Below are 27,508 nucleotides of genomic sequence, written 5' to 3'. Positions count from 1 at the left end.
CACAGCCTGAACAGGACCGTCTCCGGGCTAACGCTGACCGGATCCGGCGCAGTGTTCGGACTCGGCTCACGATGGAGGCCGGCGCGGGCAGATCGGAAAACGCGAGTCATGATTGGTGAAGAGCCCGACTGGTGTAGGGGCACGTGCCGCCGTCGACAATGAACGCTGCACGTGACCGCCGGAGGATCGCGTGCCGCCGGGCCAACGAGAGCATCGCCTGCTGGAGGCGGGGTCACGGACGGGGGCACAGCCGTGATCGAGAGCCGTGAGCCGTGATTGAGACGCGCGCGGTCACGGCGGGGGTGTGAGCTTTGGTCGGCGATCTCGCTCTCACCGCCCCCTCTCTCTCCTTAAGAACGTCCGGGCGTCTGGGCGTCGAGACTGGTTTGGCTGATTGACGTTTGTGTCCGTGCCGTGCGAGGGGTCCCGCATTATTTGCTTTTTTGTTTCGTCCGCATACGGGGTCGACCGCGATAGCCGACGGCCGCCGCTTTCGCCTGTCGCGCGGCGGAGATTCGGCCCCGCTTGAGAGGAGATTTTGAGAGGTTCTGTCCCGAACCTTGCCGCCAGACACGCTTAGCCGATGAGCTGATAGGCTGTTCGATGACTGGTGGGTGTGGATATGTGGTTCACGTACCGGCCGCCTCCGTCTGGTGGCGCTGGTGCGGGATACAAAGTTACCCGTTCGGCGGATTTCGCCGGGCGGCGGCGTGGTTCGGGTGCGTGGGCGTTTAGGGTGGCATGTAATGGCACGGACCGCTCATGCTCGTAGGATTGCATAAAGTCACGCGCACATGGTGCAGCGGACCTGAATGGAACGGGCTGGAGCAAGCACCGAGCATGGTCATGGTTTTTAATTGGACATTCCGCAGTAGGGAGATGGGAAATTGGTCTGCTCAAGGTCCCAGATTGCGGCGTAAACTTTCAGTGGCGGATATCAGCGTGATGGGCTGGACAAATTGTCTTTGAAACGTATGTTGTAATGCTTATGTACATAGCTTACTGCAGTGGAAGTTTGCGATCCGCAGGTCATATCGTTTATCGTTTCCTGGGAAAGCGTCAGTATTTGTAGCTGTGAGGTCCGTTGGCGTGATGTTTTCCCCTCGCTCCGACCACAGCGGAGCTCACCGAGCCGCTGTAGCGTAAATATATATGACGTGCCAGCGATAAAAACGGAAATGCAAGGTCGCACGCCATAAAGCCGAAGCAAAGCCTTGCTTTAACTCAGTTGCGGGACGGCGGGACGCGTGATCCAGAGCGCCGGAGTTCAGCTCCGTGGCGTTTGGCGCAGCTTTGCCACCGTCGTCAGGACTGCGCAGCACCACCGATCTGCAGCTCGGCGCCGGAGGGCGGGCCGCCGCAGCCGGAGCCGAGAGAACCACATGGCGCGCGCCGATGTCTTCCATTGAACGCTCCTCGATATTTATGCATTGCGGCGCCATTTCACGTTAAGACGTTAGGGCGTCATGCAACCGTGATGATGTACACATAAACCGGCGTCCCGCTGTAAGGCGGAGTCGCTGAATGCAATGCTAACGGGCCGGGCCCTATGCTGCCCCGCCCCTGGCGAAGTGCCGCCTCTGGAGGAGTGCGGCTTCGGGGGGGGAAGGGGGGAGGAGGAGGAGAGGGAGTGTAGCATGTTTACCGACGGGAAGCGTGGGCACCGCCGCTGACATCTGCTGACAAGGACACGGGGTCGGGCGGGACCGCAAGACGCGACATCTGACGCATTAGCATGCGCTGAAGGATGGCGGCGCTCGAGCGCGGGCCCACTCTTGTCTCTGACGCGCCGCCCTCGCCGCCGACTGGTCCCCGTCGTCTCGGGGGCGCCGCTGTCCTCTTCGATGCGTCTGGCCGCGGTGACACTGTCAGGTACCTGCTGCAGAGACGCCGCCGTCACTGCGGTCCGCTCTGGGAACAGATCGCGCGATATTGCGTCGGAAGGCGTGACTGAGCAGCGCCACCGTCAAAATGGCCCCAGAAAGTCTCAGTGAAATTAGCCTCAGCGCTCTCTGAAGGTATTGTGCAGTGCCACGGTAGCTTCACGAACGCTCACAAAGACCTTACGATGTTGAACATGGTCGCCGGTGAGGGTGCAGCGTAATCGCCCAGCTTTACAACTATGAAAGAGGGGGGTGGCAACGTGATACGGGCTCAGCGCTTGTGCAACACCACATGAAAATGGCCGGTCTGGTAGGGACAGGTTCGGAGACCGACGATTTTTGCAGCGTGAGCCGCGCCTTCGAGGAGTTCTGACGCCGATAAGTCAGCTGTCGATGTGTTGGACGCGATCATGTGGATGGCGCCTCAGCGTCTGGTTCATTTCAGGCGTGGCGCTGAGCCGGTATGACGTATGACGAAGACTCCGGCCGATTTAAGAGGTTCGAAACTAAAATGAGTCCCCAACGTGAAGGCCAACTCTTTATCTCTCAAAGAGATGGCGGATTCAGCGGAATCGGCAGGCTTTGCCCGCCGACCGCGTGATCCTGAGCGCGCGCTCGGCCGATTCCTCGAACGTGACCCGAATCGACCCCCGGACCCCACCAACCTGACCAAGCCGCACTCTGGCCGACGCGACCGGGGCGGGGACGTGCCCCCGTCGGCGTCATGTCGGCACTATCGACCGGCGGGGCTCCTGGCGGCGCAGTGCGACCAACCGGGCCCGGCCAACCCGTGCCCCCGGCCAGTGGGGCCGCCGCCGGACGCCGTGGAGGTCAGACTCCTTCTGGGGCACGCCGTGCCCTCGCGGCACCCTGCGTGCGGTTGAGGCGTGGGTCCGGTCAGGGGGCGTGGCCAAGACGAGCTCAGGGCATCTAGGCTTGTGACCAGACGTGGGGAGATGAGGTGACCTCTGTGGAGGTCAGTGTCGAGACGGTGGCTATCAAGCCTCCGCGGGGCTGATCGGCGTACGGAGGTCGAGCGTCCGCGATGGAGGTCACTGCCAGGATGGAGGTCAGTCACACCCCGCAGAGGGCGCTGAGTGCGGTCATCACTCCGCGACTTCCTCGCCATCTGCCGCCATTGATTGGAGTCTGATCAGACTGCAACAGAGGTCAGCCGTGCCGAGTTCCTTGTGCTCGTCAGAGGTCACCCGCCGCCGCGGGGTCACCGCTCGGCGAGACAGTCGAGTCAGCTGATCGCTGTCTGGCGCGTGCGGCGCGTGACCCGTGACCCCCACTGGCGGCAGCAGTGACCCGTGACTGCCGGCACGACCCCAGCGCCGGGCTTGTTAAACCACCGTCGACACTGGCTCCGTTTTGCCCGTGACACAAGCACTGACGCTCTTTGGGCCATGCGTCTGTGTGTTTAGGGGCGGGAGGTGATTCTCGATTTTACCCAGGCAGAGGAGGGGCCGAGCACTGGACGACGCGTCGACAGACAGACCGCTCGGCCCTACACATTGTCTAGCGGAAGTGGGCACTAATGTCAGGCGGCTGCTGTCAGCGCTGACTGATCGCGTCAGCGTGCGCCGCCAGCGCTGACTGCTGACGTCAGCGTGCGTCGCCAGCGCTGACTGCTGACTTCAGCGGGCTACAGTACGGGACACAGCCTGCCTGTCTGGACACAGCCTGCCTGTCTGCAGGCGCCAGAGCGACGTCAGGGGTAGCGTGGGCCATCAGGCGGCATCGGGCAGTGGGTCGTGGGCTTTAGCGAGAAGGCTTGCGTTGGCGTTTGACCGCAGCCGGCGGGCGGAGAGACGGATTTTGCCTCGCGTTACCGCGAGACGCCATTCCGACGTTTCCAACGCCGTGGTCGCCTGCATTAGGCCGTTCGGGCAGCTTCGACGTGGCATCCGACTTTACGGACCTGTTCTCGCCCACGCGAACATTGTTGGGCGTGCAGCGTTCCGCGTAGGGTCACGTCATTTCGTTGAAACCAGCATGGCAATCTGGCAGCCATGCTGCCATATGGCGTCCGTCTCGGTCTCGCCGTCACCTGGCGTGGTCTGCGCAAGCGCAGCGCGCTTGGCGCCGATGACGTCACTTCTGCGGAAAGAGTGACGTCATATCGTGCCGCGGAATGTTATGTCACCGTTCCTCAGGGAAGGCTGTCAAGCTGTCTAATGACTCGTTGGCGCCCACGGGAAAAGGCAGACGCATGTGGTTTATGGGGAAGGGGGGAGCGTTTGCTGCTCTCGGCTAGCCCCTTCGTCATGTACTGCTGACGGTCCGTGACGTCCCGGGGACATATTTACCCGTCATGGACCACTGGCACATCGTCGCCCGTGCGATGGGCGTCACTGCTATGGCGACTTTGCGTGGACCGCCGGCCTGGGCGCCAGAGGAATGTGTTACGGCTTCCCTTGACCGGAAAGTGGGTGCTGCTCACGGGCCGCCCATGGGCTCATGGGCTGCCCAGCGACACTGCCGCACGCCACCCCGTCCCGCCAGTAGACGGGAAAGGAGCGGCGTGGGCCGACGGCCGCCGGCGCCCGAGTCGCCCACTGTTGCCGTGAATCTCGGCCCAGCTCTTGGGCCGGGGTTAAGTTGGCGAGGAGCTCGGTCCCTGAACAGCCGGCACCGTTCTCTCCGCTGGGGGCGCTCGGGCGGTGGGCCGGGGGAGGGGGCGGGGAGGTTAGGCGGGGAGGCGGCGAGGGCTGTCGGGCGTGGGCGGCCGCACGCCCACCATGATTCGCGCTGCGGGGGCGCCGGCTGTTGTCGGCCCGTGGGCACAAGGCACGCGGCAGAACGGGTCCGGTTCGCCGAAGCGCCGGGCGGGCCTTGCAGGCCGCCTGATGGCAGCATTGACCTTGGCGGCCAGCGGACGCCGGCCGGTTATGCCGCGATTACGAGCCATGCTCGGCCGGCGTCCCGGCGGCCCGGCCCGGCCGATAGGCGCCCCGCACGGGACATCGGTCCGACTTGAGGGCCGCCCGGCCGCCAGCGGACGGCCGTCGGCGAGGGCGGCCTCCTCCGCTGTCCTCCGGTCGGCAGTTTGCTGGCGTCGGTGGCGTGTGTGTCCTCGAAACGGTACTCGCCGCTGGCCGGCCGAATGTAATGTGATGTTTTGTTTTCCTGCCGGGAAAATCGAGAAGCGAGGGGATTTCTTTGCGTATATGAGAGCCATTTGGCATGCGCAAAATGAATGCTTGTCGAGTGTGTAACGCGGGTGCGCGATCCACCTATCCCCTTCCCTGGTGCCGGGTAACCACGGCCTGAAATCCTGTGATGTCGCCATTCTGGCCCAGCCAGCGGCCTCTAGCGGCCGGCGCCCCACCCTCTTCCTCTCCCGGAGACCCCACGTGGACAGGCGGTAGTAATTGGTAATTTGGTATCCACCTCCGCGCTGGCGCATGACACCAGCCGCTAATGTGTCGGGTTGGGGCGCGACGGTGGCGCCGCCACGTGGGTGGACGTGACAGATGAGGGGCGCGCCTTTGGGTGTCGCCGAGCCGACACGGGCCGCTAGCTCTCCGGCCTCAGCTCTCGCTGCCCAGTCAGCGGTGTTTGTTTCTGGCATCTTGCCTGTGGCCGGTGGTTCTTCGGCTCGTTCACTGGCTCGTCAGCTGTGTGTCGCTGGCACATCAGTTGTGCGTCTTTGGTGCATCAGCTGTATGTCAATGGTTCGTCAGCTTATGTCAAGGGCTCATCAGCTGTGTGCCGGTGCTCATCAGCTGTGTTTCACGGGCACATCAGCTGTGTACCAGTGGCTCATCAGCTGTGTGTCTTTGGCTCATCAGCTGTGCATTTTGCTTACCAGCTGCGTGTTGCTGACTCATCAGCTGGTTGCTGCTTGCTCATCAGCTGTTTGTCGTTGGTGCGACAACCGTGTCATGGCCCTTTCTGCGGTGTTACTGGTTAACGTTAATCACCGGCTAAACATCTACATATTTCAAATTGCAAAGCCACTTATATCCTCCCCACCTTTTTGATGTCGCAGCCTTTACAGCCTTGTCCCGCATATTCTCTCCACGCTACTGGCTATCCAGCTCTGCACAACACACGGTGTGCTGGACGCTCTCGGGCTTTCTCTTCTGCTGTCGGCCGGCCGCCGTCCCATCTTAGCGCCCGTCAGCGGGTCAGGTATCCGGCCGACCGGCCGGAGAGACGGCACCTGTTAACTCAGCTCCATGTTTGTCCATGGGGAGGGCTCGGCCGGCGGGGCGGCTGTCAGGACGCCCGCGGTCTCCCCCGGCTAGTGCTAGCGGGTCAGGTGGCTGGGCGGCTCAGGCCGGGGTCCGGAAACTCAGGCCGGGGTCGCAAACTCGACGAATCCGTCGAGACCGGCGGCTTTGCGAGCCGCCTGTCGACGCGGCGCGCCAGTGACGCCGATGGCCCACGTACAGGCAGCGAGCGGCTCCAGCTGGTCGCCTGCACTCATGCCGCCCTCCCCCTCCCCCCCAGCGCCTCAGTGGGCGGTCAGGTCGCGGCTGAGCGCCCGCAGGCGCTCCGCGCGGTCACCGGCGCCTCCGTATAAGGCGTCCGTCACGTCGGCTGCTGACGTGTCGCCGGCGGCCGTCGCCGCGCGGCTGCAGGCCACATCTTGATGGCACTGACACGGCAAACCCGTTCTGCCGGTCGGCGGCGGCCGGCCGCCGGCGCTGCCCACTTTCTGGCCTTGTATGGGCATGTGGAGCCGGCGGTGCAGCCGGCACATGCCGTCCGCGTCGCCCGGGGACCCCGGAGCCGGCCAGCGGGGGCGCTAGCCGCCCACTCGGTGCATCTCGGCGGCGGACGCGGCGTCTCCTCCGCGGCCGGCCGCGCCTCCCGGCCCGGTTATGACCGCCCGCCGCCACTCGGAGGGGCGGGCGCGCCGCGCTGGAGCGAGCGGCGCGTCGCGGCCCGCCGCGGCGCCGGCCGGCTCCGCGGCGTTCCCCGCGGCTCCGGCGACGGTCCGCGGGGGACGCGAGGGCTCGTCCGGGCGCTGACGAATTGGCCGTTTCGGCGGGAGGGCGGCCGGCGCGCCGGCGCGAGCGCAGGGGCGCCGCCGAGGCGCGCGCTGCACAGGTGCGCCCGCCGCCGCAGACCGACCGACGCCGGCCGGAATCCGGCCGGCCTGTTGGCTGTCACTGGCCACGGCCGGCGGCGGAGGCGGCCGGCTGGACGGCGCTGCAGGAGGAATGGCCACGGGAGGGGGTGTTCGTGCATTCTGCTGGAGCGGGCGGGGGAGGGGTCCGTGCAAGTGGCCAGGACGTGCCGTCCGCGGACGCGGCACCTCGCCAGCCGTGGGCCATTACTCATCGGCGTCTATCTATGCATGTATCGGCGGCGACCATGCGGACCTTGTTTGGTAAGCGGCCGGCCGGCGACAGCCGACTTTTCCAGAGCGGTCCGGCCGCCTCACGCCATGAGGCGAGCGTGCGCGCAGCCGGGTCGTGCCGGCCGGCCGGCGTTCCCACCAAAACCGGCGCGGCGGCGGCGGACGCGGCGCGGCGCACGGCGGCATGACGGGTCGCCGTGTCGCGAGAGGGCACGCGCAGCATCTGTCACAGGCGCCGAGGATCGCCGCACGCCGTCCCGCCTCGCGGCCGCAGGAAGCTCGCCCTGCCCGTGTTGTGGCGGCGGCGGCAGCGGCGCGGCCGTTCTCGGCTGTTTTGCGGACGGCGTGTACCACGAACGGGATGAGCTGTCGCCGTCTGGAGCGTTGCGTCAGACCGCACGCCTGACAGCCGTTGCCGCCGCCGCCGCTGTTGCCTTGCAAAGCACGTTGCCATCTATGGACCGAAGTGCCGGCGCTGCGCGACTGTGAGGCATTGTCAATTTGCTCTGGACGGCGCTTGTTGGTCTGCACACCACGTCCCGGCAAAGCCCTTTAAGGGCGTGCGCTGGGCCGATCAAAGGCGACCTATGTGAGTCGGCACTTAGCGGCTGGGCGGTACCCGAGAGTGGTCTGCGCTCCGGCTGTCATGGCACCGGCGTCTCTCGCGGCTCACAAAAACAACACGCGGCCAGGCGCAGGCCGACAGTCTCTCACCTGGCGCTATCTTGTTTCTCACTCTCTGCCGTTACGCGCGCTCGCACCCGGGCCTCGTATCCCACCCGTGTTGCTCGGGCCTCCCGCTACGCTGCCGACCTCGCCCAGGTGTCGGCCGTCGGCGGCAGGTGTTCGCCGTGGCCGCGGGGCGTCGCCGGCCCAGAGACGCCGTATACGGCCGTGTAGGGCCGCCCGCCCGCCGCCATCGGCCGCCGGCCGACGCGGCGCGGCGTGCACGGCCCTGCACGACCGCGACGCTCCGGCGTTTCCGGTGGGCCTGACCGGCGGTGACCCGCGGCGCGCTGGCCCCGCCGGCGGCAGGCGAGGTCGCCGCGAGAGGGCGGGGCGGCTGGCCGCCGCCCCGGCCGGCCCGCTCCATTAGTAACAGCGGACAAGTGGGCCATCGCATCATCGCGGCGCCGCAAAAACCGCCCGCCGCGTCGCGTTTAAATGGCCGCAGCGAGACGCGCCCATGACTGATGACCGTTAGCGCGGGAGGCGTCACGGTGGCGAACTTGTTATGCACAGTGGTGCTGCCGGCGGCTGGCCATCGTGGGAAACATTAGCAGGTGCGATGCGGCCCCGTGGCCTTGTGTACAGGCGTTGAAATGGAGGATGCGGTTCGTCAAAAAGTGGTTGTGCCGAGTGGATAAGCACAGACGCCGTCGGGGTTATCGGTCTGCCCTTGGTGAGAGCAGGCTGTCTTGTCTTGGTGCTCATTTGGTGATGCGATCTTGTTGAGAGCGGTGTGGCTGTCGGGCTCCGGCCTGTTTTGTTGGTGGTTAGTTCCCGATGTTTTGTGTAAGCATCGTTACCTCTCGTTTGCGCCGCCAGCCCAGAGCGTGATTGAGAGGGCAGATTATGATTAATGAGGTAACGCGAGCACCCTGCGTGGGCGTCATTGTTGCCTTTTTGTTGCTAGTTTATTTTTCATCCTTTATTGTTTCCGGGTGCAAGCCCGTACTGATATGTCGCCAAGTCATCACCGGGTAGCAGCGTGATTAAGGAAGAATCAGCTCCGCTTGCGAGGACCGCGGTGGTCCCGGCCACGAAATATTCAGATCAGTGGGGGCGAAAGCGCGGCGTAGATGTGGGGTTGCGTGGCACGCCCTGGTTTGTCAGCGCCGGCCACATCCCCGGCCCTTCTCACCGCTGAGCGGATGTTGAGGTCGCTAATGTGGCCGTTCAGTTCCGTGCCGCTGTATGCTGGCGCCATGGCCAGCTCCACACCCAGCGCCGCCGCACGAACAGCGGCGCGCGCAGCTCGTGAGCGATCGTGAGTGACCGTGGGCGCGGCGACGTTCACGGCCGGCCAGCTGGGGCAAGAGGGGGTGAGGGGGGGGGGGGGGCGAGGCGGACTTCTGTGCGTCACGCTCGGGGCATTGGCACCACGTGACGCTGAGGACACACCTGGACGCGTCCATCCCGGGCCTTTCCCCTGCCCTGGCCTAGACTCACAGCATCCTTATTTCACAACTCATTCATGACGGCTACAATTCTGTTCTTGCCAAATACGACGCGTTAAAATGGTTCGTCTGCGCCGTCGTCGCGTCCTGGGTGTTCCTAGCTGCACCCGTGTGACCGTGACTCTCGGTGACTCGGGGTGACTCCCGACGCTGTGCCCGTGCGGCCGTGACTCCCGGTGACTCCCGATGTTGCGCCCGTGTGACCGTGACTCTGGGCGACTCCCGACGCTGTGCCCGTGTGGCCGTGACTCCCAGTGACTCTGGGTGACTCCCGACGCCGCGCCCGTGTGGCCGTGACTCGAGCGGAAGGCCCCGTGGCGGTCACGGACAGACGGCCGGCGCGATTCAGGGGGCGTTAATGAGATGTACGTGCTTGCCTCCGCGGGCCCGCTAGCGCTGTTAGACTTGCAAATAGAGGCGACCTCTCGGCTTATTTGCACGATGATCCGACGGGCCGCCGCCGATGCGAGATCGCCGCGCCCACTCGCACAGTGGGCCGCACCATATCCAGGTATGGCTCCGCCTGGCTGAGCACCGGCTCCCAACACGGCCTGCCGACATGCAAGAGCCGAACCGGGCCGGACGGGGCGAGCTGCAGGGGCGGGGAGCCCGCCCACGGGGGCGGGGGCGCTCCTCCGCCCCCGCGGCGGCCCACGCGCTCGGCGCTGGCCGCTGTTGACTGTGCGCGGCCGACGTGGGATGATGCGCGACCTTGCCGTGTTCGGATGGGCGCGTCAGGTGGGGCTGAGTCAGCCCGGCCGCCTGTGTGTCGGAAGGCGCGCCGGAGATGGGGCTGGCGCGGTCGCCGGGCGATCGGGGAGGCGCGGAGCGGCGTCTGAGATGGCGCCGCGGCGCGGACGGACGTCGTCTCGGGGCGGCAATGTCAGATCGAGATGACAGTGTCAGCGGTCGGCTGACAGCGCGTGGATTTGATGTGGGGGCGGGGCTGGAGACACGTTTCGTCTTGCGACCCGCAGGAAGTGGATCGCGGATGGCAAAGTGAGACTGGTGGCAGCAGGCGGACTTGCAGAGGGGAGTTGAGATCTCGCCGTGCGCGCGTTCAGTCCCATGTTGCCCATATTGAGTCAGCAATGTCCGGAGCTGCTCTGTGGTAATGGTAACGGCTGGCTGCTTCAAATGCTCTTCCGCAATGCCTTGGCTTGCCCCAGACACGTCTGGCGTTATTCTGCAGGGTAATGTCTGCTCATTGCATTCCGTCTGCAGCTGCGGCACGCCTTGTCTGGGTGGGTGTTGTTTAGCCTCCCTCAGTCCCGACCCCGCCTCGCGCGATCGTGTCTGGACTAGCGTCGGCTGACTTCACACGGGCGTCCCCGACGCGTCGCGTTCGACGCCCGTCGGCGTCGGCATCGGTGCCGGCGCAATCGGCCGGTGCTCTCCGCCGGTGCGTGCGTGCAGTCTCCAGCCTCCGCCGCCGCCGCCGGCGGCGCCGCTGGGTCAGCTGATCGAGACAGCTGTTTACGAGCCGGCGGCCAATTCGCGCCAATTTCACCCGGTTATGGCGCGCCCTCCCACGCGCGGTTGGGCCGCTCTCGGCGTTCGGCGACTGTGGGCGCCGCTTGGCAGGCGGCGTGCTGTCGCGTGCCCTGAGGCGCCAGATGTCGCCGGCGGGATTGAGCCGCCAGGTCGAAGGATCTGGGCTCGACTCTCGTTGTTGGAAACTTTTATTGGCTCGGGTCGCCATCATGAGTAACGGGGATAATGACATCAGCGGTTGCATGTGGTAGCCGACAGAACATCGTGTCTGAGATCGAGTAGAAATAGTGTCCGTTCGTCCTTGGAGTGAAATTTGCTCCGTGCTTAATGTTCGCACGTCCGGGCCTCGAACGAAGATGAAGCAACGGGATCTGGGCGGAAGGCTTCGCCGCACCAGCGACGAAATTGCTGGTGATGGAGGGCACGTTTTTGTTCCTGATCGGGCAGAGCGCCATGTGGGTGGAAGAGTGTGGGGGTCGCTGATTGGACGAGATTGCTGTCGCTGGGCCGATGGACACCTCTGGCTCCCAGGCTTCCGCTCCGAGGCGTGGGTGGAGCAGGTCTGCTCGATGACAGAATAGAGCCGTTGCTACCGGCGCCGGGTGGAGTACACGTTTGCTGTCTGGGGACCTGGGAGCCCCGGTTCAGCCGCCGGGCCGTGCGGTCCGCCCGCGCGCCGCGGGCCTACCTCAGCCCGTCTGGGTGGAGCTGCCGGCGGAGTCGAGCTGCTGGGGCGCGCCTCGGCTCGGCCCGTAACGGGAGGTAACCGCCCGGCCCGAGGCCCAGGCGGAGGCCGCGCCGGCCGAGCCGGCCGACGGTGGCGGCGGCCGGCCGGCGCGCGACGCGTCCTCCTGGATGGCGGTGATGGATCGGCGCACTGGGCCGCGGCGGCTCGGGAAGAGTTGGCGGCGCCGCGGCGGCGCGATGCCCGCCAGAATGCGCCCCGTCACGTCCGAGCCGCGGACGGGCGACCCGCCGCTCTCGCGCTCTCGCTCTCCGCCCCTCGCCGCCTCTCGCCGCCACCGGGCCATCCGCCGACGAGTGGCGGGCGCCCGTGTTGTGGCGTCCGGTTGGCGGCCGAATGGCTCGCGCTTGCGACCGCGCCGAATTGAACGGAAGGCCCCAATGGACGCCCGGGCGCGCCCGGCCGCCGCGCTGAATAGACGCGACAGCGCGGTCGCCATCTCACCCAGGGCGGACGCCGAGCCCTCGGCGTCTCCCGGCTCGGCGACAGGCCGGGCTTAGCCGGCCGCGGCGAGTCGGCAGAGTCGGCGTGTCGCTGTCAGGCGCGGTGCGCGTTTTTGCGGTCGCTGAGCGATGCGTGTGGCGCGCCGGCCGGCCGAGAATGTGCGATCCCATCATCGTTGCGCCGACAGACGATATGTCAGCGCGACCGGCCGGTGGGTCTGCCAGTGGGTCTGCCGGTGGAGGCGGAGGCGGCGCCGCGTGGGCGCCGGGGCACTGCAGGGCCCGTGATTACAGCGGCCGTGAACCGGCTGCGGCGCCACGACTGCCGCGGGCGCCAGCTCTTGGCTCCGATACGATCTCTATTTACTGCCGTTGATTCGGCGCTGCGCTGTGGTGCATCGCAACAGCGGCTGCTCCGCGGCCAGGCTCCTTGTCCTTCAGTCCTCCGCTCCTCCCGCTCCTCCCGCTCCTCCCGCTCCTCGTGCATAGCCGGCGCCGTGTGACGCGGCGCCGGCCGCGCCGCCTCGGCTCCCACATATGGTGATGGCTGTCGAGGGGGCGGGTCTCCGCCAGCGGTCGGCCCCCGCAGCCGGGCGCCCGGCCGGCCGCCCGCCGCCCGGCCGGCGTCCAGTCGCTCGCGGCCCCGCATCGCGTACAGACGGTGCGTCACGGCTCCCGACCGGCCGGGCTCCGGCGGTGGCGGCGGCGACGGCGGGCGCACCGCTGGCCCGACCATGTGTTGGGTCGGCGGTGCGACCGCCGCCGCCGCCGCCGCCGCCGCCGCCGCCGCCGCCGCCGTCGGCTGCCGCTCAGTTTATTTGCTGCGCTGTCTGTTGTGCTGCGTTGTGTCGTGTCGTGTTGTGTTGTGTCTTGCCGCGTGTGAGTGACCCCGGTTTCTCGCCCGGCAGTGTGATGAAGTGGTCCCTGTGACTCTGAAGACGTTCCGCACCGAGCTCAGTAGTGCGCCCGCCACCGCCGTCGCCGCCGCCGCCGTCGACGCAGACGTCATGGACAGCAGGAGGGTCGTCCGCACCGTCACCTCCCGCAGGTCAGTCCCTGCCGCCGGCGCATGTCCGGGCCGCCGCCCGTGGACTCCCTGGGTGCAGGTGGTCGGCGCCCGGGCGCTGGGAGGCTCGATGGTCCGTATCCCTGGGCCGTCCGTCATCTGGCGCCGCGCTGTTTCTTCTCATGGGCTGAGGCGATATACTTCATCGGTTCATTTTTCTACGTCCCTTGCATCGCGGGATCGGCCGGAACCCGGCCCCGCCTCGAGAACTGCTGTCTCACAGCTGGTGCGGGGGCGTTCTGCAGCCGGCAGACTCCCGGAATCTCACGCGCGATAGCGTCCCGCCAAAACGAGCCCGCCACGCCGCGCGCTGCACCGCCGTGTGCTCGTCCCTGTCCGCTCCTGTCGGAACGGGTCGTGACCTTTCCCCGCATGCCTCTGGCAATGACATGACGGACGTTGGTAACCGGGCGGCGACACGCGACGGGAACTCCTGGGGAGGGCTGCAGCGTGCTCCGTCCAAGCCCGGGCTGGTCCGGGCGGGCTGGTGGCGGCCAGGGCGTGTCCGGGTGGGTGACGGCGTGGCGGAGCCCCGCCCGTTGCGCCCCGACTCGCGCCCGGTACAGTTCCGGCGCATGGACGGTTTGGCTCGTGTTTTTGCAGCGAGTCACGACTCGAGGAGTAAAACATGGCCAATCGTGGGCAAGGGTCTGGGAAAGAGGTGCAGAGTGAAGCAACGCTCCGCAGCCGTAGCCGTGTTAGGACGGCAGCTCTGTAGAATCCGTGCTCTACATGGGGATAATTTTAACCCTGCCACAACTCTGCGCCGTTTTTGGTCTCGTGCTCAGAAAGTCCCTTTCCCAGTCTATCAGCTGGGATCTATCGCCGCCAGAGGATGAGCGCTGCACGCCATGCCCGGTGCAGCGTCGCTATCGGTCCGAACATCAGCGCTCCCGCTTGCGGTGTGATCCCCCGGCCGTGGTGGTCGGTGGGCGCGGCCGCCCGGCCGGCGCGCTGACGTCACCCGTTCGGGGTTTGTTTGCGGCGAGGCGGCGCTGTGGTCTCGTCCCTTCCTGCGATCCATCTATCGCCGAGCAGCGCGCTGGACAGCCGCTCAGCAGTCACGTCAGGCCTTCCACGCATGCGGAGCTCTCTGAAGTGTGACGGCATTAGCGTGCTTACGTAAGGATGAAATCATTGGCGCGGCTTTCCGCCGTGCAGCGCGCGCTTGCAGGGATTGTGAGCGCCGATAGAGTTAAGCCGTATAGTGCGGGACCGGCGTTTGCGTCGGTTTCGTTCTCTGAAGGTACCTCAAGCGCAGAGATGGTCTAGCCGGGACGACTTCTATCCCGCTCGCCCGAGATGCGTCGCTGCTCCGCCCTTGTCGCGGTGCCGGGCGCGCCCTGCTCCCAGCTCCGCCCCCGCCGCGCCCCTGCCGCGAACGAGTGCGCCATTGTCAGTGGGCGGGCGGGTGTTTGCTGCGTGGGCGGCGTTGCGTGCAGCCGCTCTGCTCGGCTCTGGCCGGCAGCGGCGACCTCGGCGTCTCGGCGGCGGCGAGCAGCCGCTGGTCGAGCTGGTCGCTGCTGGGCGACGCCCCGCGGCTGCTGGTTATCCCGGCGCCGCCGGCGGCAGCGCGCGGCGGTGATGGACGAGCTCCATCACGGGCCGCGTGGTCCGTTGGCCGTGACCGCCGGGTCACGGGCAGAGGTCAGGCTGCGCCGCGTCAGCTTCGCTCTTCGCCGGCGGGGGCCTGTGTCAGGTCGTGACAGGTGCGTGGGTCCCGATGAAGACGGAGTCCCGGTCGCATGTGGGACAATTTTGCTGGCTGCGCTCGGGGCGTGCCGCTGGCTCGCCGGTTGTCGTAGTGTGGCACGTTGTCTTCGAGACACACATGGTTGTGTCGGGGGGAGGGGGGCGGGGGCGATCTTCTCGACGGCCGCCGATGGATCGCGCAGTCTTGGCGAACGATGTCGGTCAGCTGTCTGTAGCCGCAGCTCTTTTCCGTCACGCCTCCTCGGCAGCACCAGCCGGCCGTGTGCTCAGACCCCCCCCCCCCCCCCTCTCCTCTGCCTCCTTCCCCTTCCGCCGCCGCCCGGCGCCCTGCGTCGGCAGCCGTGGCCCGCTCCACGTCTGGAAGAGGCACGGTCCGAATTGGTTCCGTGGTCCGGGGCCGCCGGCCGGCCGGCCTGTTTTGGGCCGGGTAATTGGGCGCGTGCCTCTGACCGGGTCGGGAGGAGGCGAGGCGAGGCGCGCCGGCCGGCCGGTCGGTGCCGGACGCCCACGCTGCACGGCGCCGACCGTGCAGCCCATGACCGCCCGGCTCGTCCGCGAAACCGGCCGACACAATTGCAGGAAGCGGCCGCTTGCTGGCGACGTTCGCGGTACTCGACGCGCGGTGCATTGTGGCGGCCCGGTGACGCGGCTGACGTGACCTCCAGCCACCTGCCGCCGCAGACGAGGTCGTCGGCGGCCGGCCGTGGGCGGCGGCCGCGCTCTCCGGGCTATCTGATGCGCGCCCATGGCGCATTGGCGTCGCGCTGAATGAAAGCCGGCGCGCCGAAAAAGCGCCCCCTGGCGGGCGGGCCGGACGGGCGGTCTGCGCGCCCTGCCGTGCCGCCGCCGCCGCCGCCCCCGCCCGCGGGCAAAAACGCGCCGTCGCCGGCCGGCCGACCTGGGGTCGCTGATCACAGGCGGTGGCGGCGGCGCGGCCGCCGGACACATCACGACCGGCGGTGGGTGGCGTTTTTGCGAGCGGGCCGGCGCGTCCCGCGAACTTTCTCCCGCCGGTCCGCGGCGCGGTATTGCTCAGGTGTCGGTCACTGGACACGGCGCCGCGGGCCGACGACGAGGCGCGAGGATTGATGGGATGGGTCTTCCTCTGGGGCCGGGAGCGAATAGTGAAACACGGCCGGGCGACGCGCAGGACGTTCCTCAAGCGCCGGGAATGATGCCGGTAAAACGGCCGGGAAAGTGATTGGTGTCGATGCGTGGAATGCACCGCGCCCCACGCGTTCGTGCCACGTCACACTGAATGTTTCGTGTGTCACTGTCAGGCGTTGCAATCATCAGCGTTAATGTCAGCGCGGCGGACGATGACAGTTCATCTGTGCCGCTGAGTCACCGCTGACCTCAACGCGCGGCGCCGACAACGCCGACTCACGGCACTCCACTACCACGCGGCGGGAGAGGAACCGCCCGTAAATCGGCACCGCCAGAACGATCTGCCTTCGTGGTACGTTTGGCCGGTTTACTCCACATTGTAACCCGGCCCAGCGCGTGGTCAAAGAGTGGTGTGTGTGTGAACGACAGGCGGCCGCCCAGCTGGGGCGCTTTTTGTCGGCGCCGCGTCGGAATGCGCGGCTCGTCGCCATATGGTCTCGGTCGCGCCATCCCGTATTCGCTGGCGGGGCGCGCGCCTTGCGTAACGGGCGGCCCGGATGAATGGACAATGGCGCGCCCCTAGATGGTAATGTGGACACCGACCGCTGCAGGAGCCTCCAGGAGCCGCGCCATTAGCATTCGCGGGCAGCGCGCCGCTTGCGCAAATGATCACGGCGTCGGCGGGGCTGCTGCCTCACGCTGCTACCTCGCGCGGGGCGGCCGCCGCGGTGCGCTGCTGCGACCTGGCCGGGCAGTGACTGGGGTGTGACCAGGTGTGGTCGCGGGCGTGACCGCGGGCGTGACCGCGGGCGCGGCCGGGGGCGGCGGCGCCGCCGGCCGCGGCTCGGCGTGTGGCGTCGCCGGGCGCAGGCCACGTGCGGCCAGCGACGGGCCTGACGCGGTCCTCCGCGTGTCGGCCGGCGGGGCACGCGTCACTCCGCCGGCGGCGGCCTGTATCGGGTGGCGGACGGACCGGCTCGCCCGCGCCGACACCGTGGGAGCCGCGGCCCGGCCGCCGCCAGAGCGCCCAGACGGGCTCAGGCATCGGCGCTGGAATGCAGTGGAGCGGGCGGGGGGGGGGGGGGGGGAAGGTCTGGTGTGACCCTCTCACTTTCAGATAAAATTATCAGTAAACATGTGACAATGTAGAGAGATGTTTTCACTGGAACACTGTACAGCCGCCATTTTCTGGGGCATTCGTACGCCGCTGGACTGACCGGACCGGACCGTGCGCCCCACCAGCGTCTCATGCAGACGGCTGGGGCGGAGACGCCCTGATCGAGTCTGATGGGGCCGGTCCGCCTCCGGATTTTTGGCATTTCAATTAGAGCCCACCCAAAGCCCACCTTCACGCTGACGGGCGTTCGCGGCAGGGCCGTGGCTCGAAGTCACGCAGGTATACACGGTGGTCGTTCTTTTTTTCACGTCTGTCGGATGGTCGGCGACGGCGGCCAGCATTGCCGTTTGCATTCGTCCTCGAGAAACTTAGGCGATCTCGTGCGATGGCGTTTGGCCTCGAGTCGAGCCGGGCGTTCATTGATGGCCGATCATGTATGGAAGCCAGTCCAATCTAGCCCCGTCGGGAAAGTGGAGAGCATGATATCTTGCAGAACCGGTTATGATGGAGAGATGTGTTGCATCGCCATGATGTTCATGAATGATATCAGTCATGGATGTCGTTTATGATGGTCCGACCTGACCTGACCTGACAGAACTGAACTGACCTTATCTGACCTGATACGACCGACCCGATCGGACCGTACCTCTTGACTGGTGATCTCATGACCTGACCTGACCTGACCTGGCCGGATGGATCTCACTTCCCTAACTGACATGATCTACTACGTGACATGGCATGGCCCTAACTAATCTCACCTGATCTCGGCCGACCTGAACTGACCTGATCTGATCTGATCTGATCTGACCTGACCTAACCGAAACCCGGGCCAATGACCCCTGCACTCACCCCTTCCGTGGCACTAACGCGACGTCAGATCCGGTCTGGCTGCCGGCCACTTCGACGGTCGGGGCAGCTCCATGACCAGTCAGACCGCCGCGCGGTGCCAGGCTCGCTTCAGTCTCTGCCGCTCCACGCTCTGGCGACCGTCAGCTGGCGACGGCGATTCCGCGAACTCGTTCTGCAGTCCCCCCCCCCCCCGGTCCGTTACGTCATTAGCAACGGCTGGCGGCGGCGGTGACGTCATCGTCGCCCGTGCTGCGGCGCCGCGCCGAGTGCGTGCGCCGCCGCCGCCGCCGCGCAGTGAAAGTGGCCCTGGAGGACCGGTCGACGGCACGCACATGGCCGCTCTGCTTCTGGGTCAGTCCTGGGTGCGTGCAGGGCTGCAGGGCGAGCGCGGCGAAGGCGGCGAAGGCGGCGCCAAATAAGGCCGGGTCTGGCGCGAGCTGCACCGCCGAGGCCTCCTCGGGGGGGGGGGGGGGGGGGGGGGCTGAGCGGCGTGGGGAGTCGTCGCCCGTCCTGCCGCGGCGGGAGGAGCGCCTGCGCGGAGTCGAGCCGCCCTGCTGCAGGGAGCAGCGATCAGAACATCAGAACACGCGCTTGAGCGGGCACAATGGATTATGCAGCAGCGTAGGCTGTCGGCTGCCGGCTTGCCGTTGATCAAGAGGCTGAGAGCCTTGAAGACGACGGGGAGGGATGGCTGGAGCAGAAGGGGAGAGATGAGTGAGCCTGGCTATGGGGTCAGTGGCAGGGGCATGCCGGTCGTTTGTTGCAGTGCTCCGGACATGCACGGAGCGTCTCTTGCGGGGTTTATGGGGCGTGATGGCGGTTCCACTGGCATGACGCATCCTAGCCTGCACGGACACGCTGCCTGCCCCGCTTGAGTCTCGCCCCCCACCCCCGCCCCCAACGACGCTCGGGACCGGCACAGCGACCCAGGCGTGCCACCGCCTCCGTGACGCCCCGGCGTCGGCGCCGCCGCCGGCCGGCGCGGTCACCTTGAAGCGTCGACGGCCGGCGGCGCTCGTGGGAGACGCCGCCTCACCTTGAGGGTCGGGAGGCCCGGCTCGCTCATGCTGCGGTGCTGCGGTTACCGCAGCACGGCACAGGGCGGTGGCCGTGGACCGACAGCTGACCAGCGAGCGGCGCCGGGCCGCGTCAGAACTGCTCCTCGTGGCCAGCGAGCGGTGCCCGGCCGCGTCAGAGCGGCGCCCGTGGCCAGCGAGCGGCGCCGGGCCGCGTCAGAGCGGCGCCCGTGGCCAGCGAGCGGTGCCGGGCCGCGTCAGAGCGGCGCCCGTGGCCAGCGAGCGGTGCCCGGCCGCGTCAGAGCGGCGCCCGTGGCCAGCGAGCGGTGCCCGGCCGCGTCAGAGCGGCGCCCGTGGCCAGCGAGCGGCGCCGGGCCGCGTCAGAGCGGCGCCCGTGGCCAGCGAGCGGTGCCCGGCCGCGTCAGAGCCGCTCCCCGTGGCGGCCGCCTGATCCGCGGTCACGGGGACTCCCCGAGGCCAGTATGTGGGGTTTGTCGTCTGGCGGACGCTCCGCTGCGCTGGCGGCGTGCTGTCCCGGTGATGTGGAACCTCGGACGGCAGGGGCAGGTAGCTGAGAGTCCGCCTGCAGCGGAAGAGCAAGCTTGGAAGGATGATGCGTGGGGGCTATACCGAGGGACCTCCTTACAGTGATTTGAGGGGTCGATGTTGGGAGGGGCTCACTTCACCGCCGCCGCCGGTGTTCCCGCCCCCTTACCCCAGTGCTGCCGCTGGTGCGGACCCTCACAGTTATGCCGCGGTTCTCCGCGGCGGCCGCTCTCCCGGTGCGGGACTGAGGGGTGCTGCCGGCCATGTGGCGATGTGACGCCGGCTCGTGCACAGGCGTGACTTATTGGCGGCGTCAGAGACGATTTCGTGCTGAGCCTGGCCATCTCTGGCTACGCCACTGCCGTCAGAGTCCTCAGAATCCTCAGAATCCTCAGAATCCTCGTTGTCAGCAACACATTTTAGCAGACAACGCAGCTTGTTCCTGTGGTCCCCCAGAAGACAGGGTGCATGTGCCTGGCCTAGATGTTTCCAGTTATTTGCTGACTTGTAGGGTGTCGAGTGTAGACAGATTGCCATCTGAAGCTTTTTCGTTTGTTTGTAGGATACTTCTTTGCATCCCGTTGCGCCTCTACGTGAAATTAGGCTCTTCCTACAAATCAGATCGTTTTGTGTAGGTTTCGAACCGGTCCTTACCTCGTTAAATTCTCGTGACGAGCTGGCCGTAATTTACAGCTGCGGTGTCGTTAAGGCCTAATGACGTCCATCAGCATCCGCGGCCCCCGGTGGGCCCCGCTGTCCCCGTCACCATCTCCGCCGTACACGCGGCCGGAGCCCCCCTCATCAGCGCGTCAGCCGCCTGACGTCCGGGGCCGCGGCGTGGCGCCGGGCTGGGACGTGGCGTGGCGTGGGTCGACACGGCCGCTCGCTGTGGCAGCCAGCGTCGGCGCGCGCCCTGCGTGCCAGCCGCCGGCCGGGCGCCGGGCAATCACAGCTGCTGTCGCGGGCCGCTTTCGCCGCTCGGTCGCGCTGCGAGGGGCGGGCAGGTCGTCCGATAAGGCCGGGTCAGCCGCGCCGGCCGGCCGGTCAGTCTGGGGCTTACAGGTGGCGCTGGTGGTGGCCGCTCTCCCGGCGCGGCCCCTGCGCTCAGGTGCAGCGGCCGGCATGACCGGCCGGCGCATGACATCATCGCCCGGCGGCGGCAGCAGCGCCGGCCCGGCCGGCCGCAACGCCGCCGGTCCAGCCGCTGTCCCCCTGCGCGCTGGAGGGGCCGCGTGCCCGACGCGCGGGCTGCGCCACGCCCGCGTCACGCGTGCGCTCCGTCGGCGCGCCATGGCGCGGCCGGAGCTCGGCCGGCGCCGCCCGCCGGGCGCAGCCTTGTACCGCGCCAGCGCGTGCCCTGCAGCCGCCGCCGCGCCGAATCCAAGGTCGAACTGCCGGCCGGCGCGCCGACTCTGCCGGCGCGCGAGGCTCCCCCGGCAGAGCGAGGGCCGCCCGGGGGGCTGGGCGCGATGATATTCCGTCGGGTGGAAGCGGTAGGAGCACACTTGTGCCGGCCTCAAAGGCAACCGGAATTGGTTCATCAAAAAGCCTAATATCGCGTTGCATGGACCGGCAGGAAGGGCTTGGCCTTGTGGCGTGCCGTCCCGCGCTCGCGGCCAGCAACAGCTGACGGGGCGGCGGGCGCGGCGCGCTCGCCTCGCCCCGGTTCGCGCCAGGCACGTGTGATTAACGACAGCAGAACCGATTGATGACCGGCCCTTCGCGCGTGTTTAGCCACGGTGCATTGATCCGGGGGACAAAAACACGCCCTCCGATCTGTTTATTTGTATCCGGTCGGTGTGACTCACGCCGGCGGCAGCGAGCTAGTGGCGCGCTCTGACCGCGCCGATAGTGAGAACCGCGGCGCGGCGGCGGCTCGAGCGCCGCCGGCCTGTCAATATTGACATTACGTGACTGGATGTGAGCATCTTTACCAATGCGCGATGCGGTGACACACTTTGAGATGGTTTATCGGCGCGTTGTGCTTGCTGAGATGTGGGTAGAAAATGTGATAATTGTGTCCTAACCCTTCAAGGGCACGACTGATTTGATAGCTCTGCTTAATCTATTCCTGAACATAACCTCTCTGTTATTGTAAGTTGGAACTCCTTTAGGGCTCCTCGTTATGAGTGACAGCCTGAATCCCTAATTTTGTTCAGATTATATCCACACATACTTTTTGATTGCACGAAAACGGCTAGTATGGATGAGACTATGCATGGCGCTTGCCTGCTTCTGCAAGAGGTGACGAACATTAAGCGTTGCGAATATTGCAGTGCATAATGCACTGCGATGCACCAATGTATTGCGAAGTGTGCAATGCATTGATGGACCTTTTTTGAAAAGAACGGGGAAACTGCAGTCCCTCTTTATGCATGGAACCCTCCACCCCCTGGAGGGAACACGCCGTTTGAGAAGCATCTTACGTTGAACGGCGCGCTTCGTCCAAGTTGGCACGATTTAGCAAGCTCGTGGCAAACTGCGCCATCCGGCGTCCGACCGTAGTGAACGGCTTTCGCGTCCCAACCCGAGCTGGTGCCGCCCACAGTGGAGGAGGGCGACATCCCGGCCGCCTCGCGCGCCCCCAATATGAATGAGCGCCGGCCCGGGGGCGGGGAGGGCCGCAGAGCGCGTCTCGCGCCGGACGACCGTCCCTGTCCCGGTGAAAGCACGGGCGCCCTCTGGCCGGCGGCGGGCCGACGTGAGGCACGTGCTGCTGGTGCTTGTCGGAGATCCTCTCTGACCGGGGGTGCCGTGGGGAGGCAACACGTCCCACCGCTGCCACCAAGAAGGCGGGATGTAGGCATAAATCCGCAATGGCTCAGCGGAAATAGAACGTGACTCTGAGCTCCTCCGGTATTTGATTCGGTCATGTACGCTTTGTTAATCCCTCCGGAGCGGGTTTTGCGGAGGACTGGCTTTCGACATATGTGGCCGATTTGCCCGTGCAGGATTTGCTTTCGAGCTCGCTCGGCTCCAGAATGGAGAAACGGCCCCCGCCGCATCCTCCGGCCGAACCGGTTCTGCCGGCATCGAGGCGCCCTTGTGAGGCGGTGATTTGACAAGTTTACGGCCGGAGAGGCGGCGACGGTGATGATCCGACCACTGGGCACGTCCGCGCAGATTTGTTTTCGCCGCGCCCGTGTGGACTCGCCGTCGTCTGGTGAGGTTTAAGGCCCGCCCACACGCTGTATCTATATGGTGCTGCTGAGGGGGTTTCCTGTTTGTTCGCTGGCGTTTCTTTTCATTGGCTGTGCAGCATGCATTCATGCAAGCGCCGCGCCTTGCATGCAGCGTGCATAGACCGGCTTATGACGTCTGTTTTCGCTCGGTATTCGCCACTTCCTGCACCGATGGTCGCGATATCGGTGCCATCGCGACAGCACCGCCCGCGCGGCCCCTCCGAAGCCGCCGGTGCTCTGTCGAACCGCCAGCCATCCTGTGCCCTCAGCTGGCCGCGCTCCCAACGCAGCGGCTGTTTCTCGGCGCGCCGGCCGCGTCCCGCCGCGTGGCGCCGTGAGCGACAGCAGGGACTCGCGCGCGGCGTCTGGGAGCGTGCGAGCTGCCGGCGCGAGGCGTGGCACTTGGAGCCGTGCTGCCGCGCTGCGTCATGATGGCGCTCACCGTCGGCGGACGCTGGAGTTCTGATGCGTTTTTGCTGGCGATCCCTGTGAGGTGTTGCCGGTGTCACTTGTGCGGTCAGTGAGCGGCCGCCCCCGCCCCCCCCCCCCCATCCGATGACATTCCACCGGCCATGAATCAGTGGGTTGAAGCCGCGGGGATGGGTGATGTAATGCGTGTGCTCGTTTATTGTTGGTTACGACGGGAAGCTAGCACTGTCTCTGGCCAGCATTGCTGCACGATTGATAACAGCCTGTTAATCTGACGCGCTCAATTGATGTTGTTGTTTGCGGCTCTCCGTCTCCACCATGGGCGAAAGCCACGAAGGTCAAGTGTTATGAGGATAAATTGAAGCAGCGTGCTGTTATGCCGGTGCGAGCTGTTGGTGCGGACGTGCTGACAGCGGGCCGCCGTGCGTCTGACCGTCGGCTATTTGGCCCCAGTGACTTGTGTCAGATCATTGTCACGTCAGCGCGCTGACATGTGTCAGATCGCCGTCTTTGTGAGCTCATTGACGTGCATTTTATTGTCACCTGTCAGTGCAATGCCTTTTGCTGTCGCCGACTGTGGCAGCGAGCGACATTTGTCCGCTTCTTGCCGGCGGCTGCTGTCAGACTTGCGCGTGTTGTTTGCCGGTGCCCGCCGTCTGACGCGCGCTCGCCTCTCCGCAGATATGTCACGTCGTCGCACGGCTCCACGGAGCCCGACCAGGAGGGCAACTATGTCACGTCGATGGTGACAGAGGGCGGCGCCGAGCCGATGAGCACCACCTCGTACTCGTACTCGAGCGGCGCGCCCGACGGCTCGGAGACGGTGACGCGCGAGGTGCGCACGCGCTCCTACCGGATCGAGGCGGGCGGCGCCGCCAGCGCGCTGCTCGAGTCGGCCGGCGTCACGCATCCGGAGACCGGCGAGACGCTGACGCTGGGCGAGGCGGCGGAGCGGCGCCTCTTCGAGCCGCGCGGCGGCTGCTTCTTGCACCCGTCGACCGGCGCGCGCCACTCGGTCGACGAGGCGGTCGGCATGGGTCTGCTGGACCCGGCGCTGCGACAGCTGATGCACCAGCAGTCGGGCGTGTTCGACGGCCGCTCGGACCGGCCGCTCACGCTGCTGGAGGCCATGATGGACGGCCTGATGGACCCGCAGCTGAGCGCGTTCGTGGGGCCGAGCGGCGCGCGCGGCGAGCGGCCGCGGCAGGTAAGTGACGCGCCGCGCAGGCCGACCCTGCTGGAGGCGGTGATCGCCGGTCAGGTGGACACGACGACCGGTGAGGTTACCGACACCGAGTCGGGCCGCCGCTACCCACTGCCGGAGGCGTTCGAGCGTGGCCTGCTCTCGCTGGCGCACGACTACACACGCATGTGCGGCGTCTCGCTGTCGGACGCCGTCCAGCAGGGTCTGGTCGACTACGTGTCCGGCAAGTTCGAGGACCGAAACAACGGCGAGCGCCTGCAGCTGCAGGATGCCATCAGCCGCGGCCTCATCAACCCCAACATCCACGAGGTGCTGAATACGGAGACGGGCGTCAAGCTGACCGTCAATGACGCCATCAAGGAGGGCATCATCAAGCCGGAGCAAGGCCGCTTCATCGACAAGAAGACGCGCAAGCGGATGCTTCTAATCGACGCGGTCAAGCAGTACATGCTCGGGCGCCCGCTGACGCTAAAGGATATCCACGATGGCGGCAGGATGGAGACGTCTGGCACCATCTACGACCTGGTGACGAAGGAGCGCGTGCCGCTGCTGGAGGCGGTGCGTCGCGGCATCGTGGACACGCAGCTCAAGTGCGTGACGAACCTTTCGACGGCGCAGCTGCTGACGCTGCCGGAGGCCTTCGCCGAGAGCATCATCCTGCCGGAGGGCAAGTTCCGCGACCCGCAGACGGACGACGTGTTCTCGCTGAACGAGGCGGTGAACCGCGGCCTGATCACGTCCGTCGCCACCAAGACCATCTTCGACATCGACGGCATCAAGGACCCGGACACGGGCGACTACGTGAGCCTGAACGTGGCGCTGACCAAGGGCATCGTCAACCGCACGACGGGCGACTTCCGCGACTCGAGCGGCCGCGCGATTCCGCTCGACGAGGCGGTCACACAGCGCTACATCCAGCCCCAGATTAACGAGATGCTGGCGCGACCGATCGGCATCCATGAGGGCGGCCACGAGCTGACCGTCTTCCGGGCGGTGCTGCGCACGCGGCTGGACCCCCAGACGGGGCAGGTCACCGACCCGGAGACGCTGGAGCCCATGCCGCTGGAGGAGGCGGTGCACCGGCGCCACATTACGCCCGAGGGTGCCTCGCTGCTGAAGAGCATGCTGAACATCACGGTCACCACGGCCACCGTCACCAAGACGATCAAGCGCTACGTCACCGTGACGTCACAGGGCCAGGAGGGTCGCCCGACGCCGATGTCGTTCGACGACGCCGTGCGACGCGGCTACATCGACGAGACGCTCAACATCTTCATCGTGCCGTCGAGTGGGCAGAAGGTGCCGCTGGACGAGGCGGTGCGGGAGGGTCTGCTGGAGGAGGTGCCGACTGACTACGAGCCGGGCCGGCCGTACGCGCCGCGCTCGACCACCTCGACCACCACGCGTACGTACCGCACATACGTGACGCGGAGTGGCGAGAAGCGGCCGACCCCCGAGCGCGGCTCCTCGCCGCCGAAGCGGCTGCGCGATTGGTCGGCCGAGAAGAGCCCCAGCCCCGGCCAGGAGGCGCCCGGCTCGCCGGCCGCGCCAGACGACGGCTTCGGCCGCACCACGCGCACCACGCGGGTCGTGCGCTCCAGCTACGAGGCCGAGCCGGAGACGACGACCAAGATCTACAAGCGCGTGGCGCGCCGGCCCCAGGGAGGAAGTGGAGGAGACGCAGACGGTGACGGTGCGCAAGTATGTGATGAAGCGCACGGTGCGCCGACGCAAGCAGACGGGCCACCCGGACCACCCGACCGTCGAGGAGGAGGAGGAGGAGGAGACGACCACTGTGCTCGAGATGCCCGAGGACGGCTGGTACCTCGACGAGGTCATCCGAATGAAGTACTATGACCCACGGCGCTGCATCTTCGCTTTCCCCGAGGCGGACCGCGTGATTCCGTTCGAGGAGTGCTTGACGCTGCGCATCATCGACCGCAAGTCAGCGCAAGTGGAAGACCCCGATACCAAGAAGCCGCTGGACATCGAGGAGGCGCTGAACAAGGGAGTGCTTGACCACCAGGGTCGCTACATAGTACGTGGCAAGCAGTACACCATGGAGGAGGCGATCGAGAGAAAGTACGTGCGCACGGAGGTGCGCCGCACGCGCGTCAAGCTCGTCCGGACGGTCGAGATAATCGAGATCGTCGGCGAACCCGACCGCATTCGCGTGTACGAGCCGGAACAGCCGGGGAAGCCCCGCAAGTACTACGAGATCGACGACGAGGAGCCGGAGGCGCCGCGGCGTAGGCCTCGCCCGGGCGAGCAGACTCCGCGCAAGAAGAAGCCGGAGCCAAAGGAGGACCCGGAGCCGCGCCGGCGCGTGGAGCCGATGGACGAGGAGCCCGAGTTCAAGTCCGTCCGGCTGACGCAGGTGAGCTCGGCGAAGCACCCGCTGGAGCGCGAGAAGAGCCCGGACAAGAAGCGGCTGCGACCGGAGGACGACGTGCGCAGCAAGATCCAGTTCTTCACGCGCCAGCCGGGCGACGAGACGGAACCGGGCCGCCGCGCGCCTGAGGAGGAGGAGCCGATAGACACGATCGAGGTCGAGATGCCCGAGGACGGCTGGTATCTGGACGAGGTGATCCGCAAGAATTACCTGGACCCAGTGTCGGGCACGTTCGTGTTCCCCGGCTCTGACCGCGTCATCACCTTCGAGCAGTGCGTGACACTACGCATCATTGACAAGACCTCAGCAACGTTCCGGGAGCCCAAGAAGCCGCGCGCCCAGCCGCTGGACCTGGAGGAGGCGCTGGAGAAGGGCACGCTGGACTCGTGGGGGCGCATGCTGGATGGCGACCGTCGCATCCCGCTGCAGGAAATCATCGAGCGCGGCATCCTCAAGATCGAGAAGACGACGCGCACCGTGGTGCACCGCACGCGCGTGATCGAGATCCGACGCATCATCGACCAGACAGACGTGATCCGCATCTATAAGCCACGCCAGCCAGGCCAGCCGCGCAGCTACACGGAGATCGTGTTCGACGCGCCGACCGAGGACGAGCCTGCCGACGACGAGCCGCGCTACCACACCGAGTTCACCACACAGACGCGCCGCTACGTCACGAAGACGCCCCAGTTCACTACGCGCTATGTGACGAGCGTGCGCGAGCCGGGCGCGGAGCCCGACGACGAGCCGGAGCGTTTCACCACACGCTACTACACCACGCGCACCGACGACGACGGCGCGACCACGCGCACCACGCGCACCACC

At 66.6% G+C, this 27,508-nt stretch overlaps 2 protein-coding genes across 2 annotated transcripts in view; both read left to right on the top strand.

The window, feature by feature from the left end:
* Positions 1-27,508, top strand: part of LOC119105729 (dystonin-like) — a gene marked incomplete at its 5' end in the record, with an annotated part of 124,916 nt that overhangs the window by 46,132 nt on the left and 51,276 nt on the right.
* LOC119105730 (uncharacterized) lies at positions 12,704-26,290 on the top strand. The gene is made up of 3 exons (XM_037229216.1): positions 12,704-12,723; positions 12,971-13,110; positions 23,769-26,290. Exons 2-3 carry the CDS (start codon positions 13,070-13,072, stop codon positions 26,146-26,148), a joined length of 2,421 nt encoding a protein of 806 aa, XP_037085111.1. The 5' UTR covers positions 12,704-12,723; positions 12,971-13,069; the 3' UTR covers positions 26,149-26,290.

The sequence above is a fragment of the Pollicipes pollicipes genome, unplaced genomic scaffold (genome assembly GCF_011947565.3).
Source record: "Pollicipes pollicipes isolate AB1234 unplaced genomic scaffold, Ppol_2.1 Scaffold_6138;HRSCAF=7277_pilon_pilon_pilon, whole genome shotgun sequence".
NCBI classification, from domain to species: Eukaryota; Metazoa; Arthropoda; class Thecostraca; order Pollicipedomorpha; family Pollicipedidae; genus Pollicipes; species Pollicipes pollicipes.
The sequence above is the reverse complement of the archived record's forward strand: the minus strand, read 5'-3'. Positions and strand labels throughout refer to the sequence as shown.

What these genes read in the sequence shown, in the direction of transcription:
- LOC119105730 (XM_037229216.1), top strand. Translation starts at nt 13,070, where the DNA reads ATGGACAGCAGGAGGGTCGTCCGCACCGTCACCTCCCGCAG. An exon ending in CGCACCGTCACCTCCCGCAG is followed by an intron (nt 13,111 to 23,768) that starts GTCAGTCCCTGC and finishes GCCTCTCCGCAG; the next exon opens with ATATGTCACGTCGTCGCACG.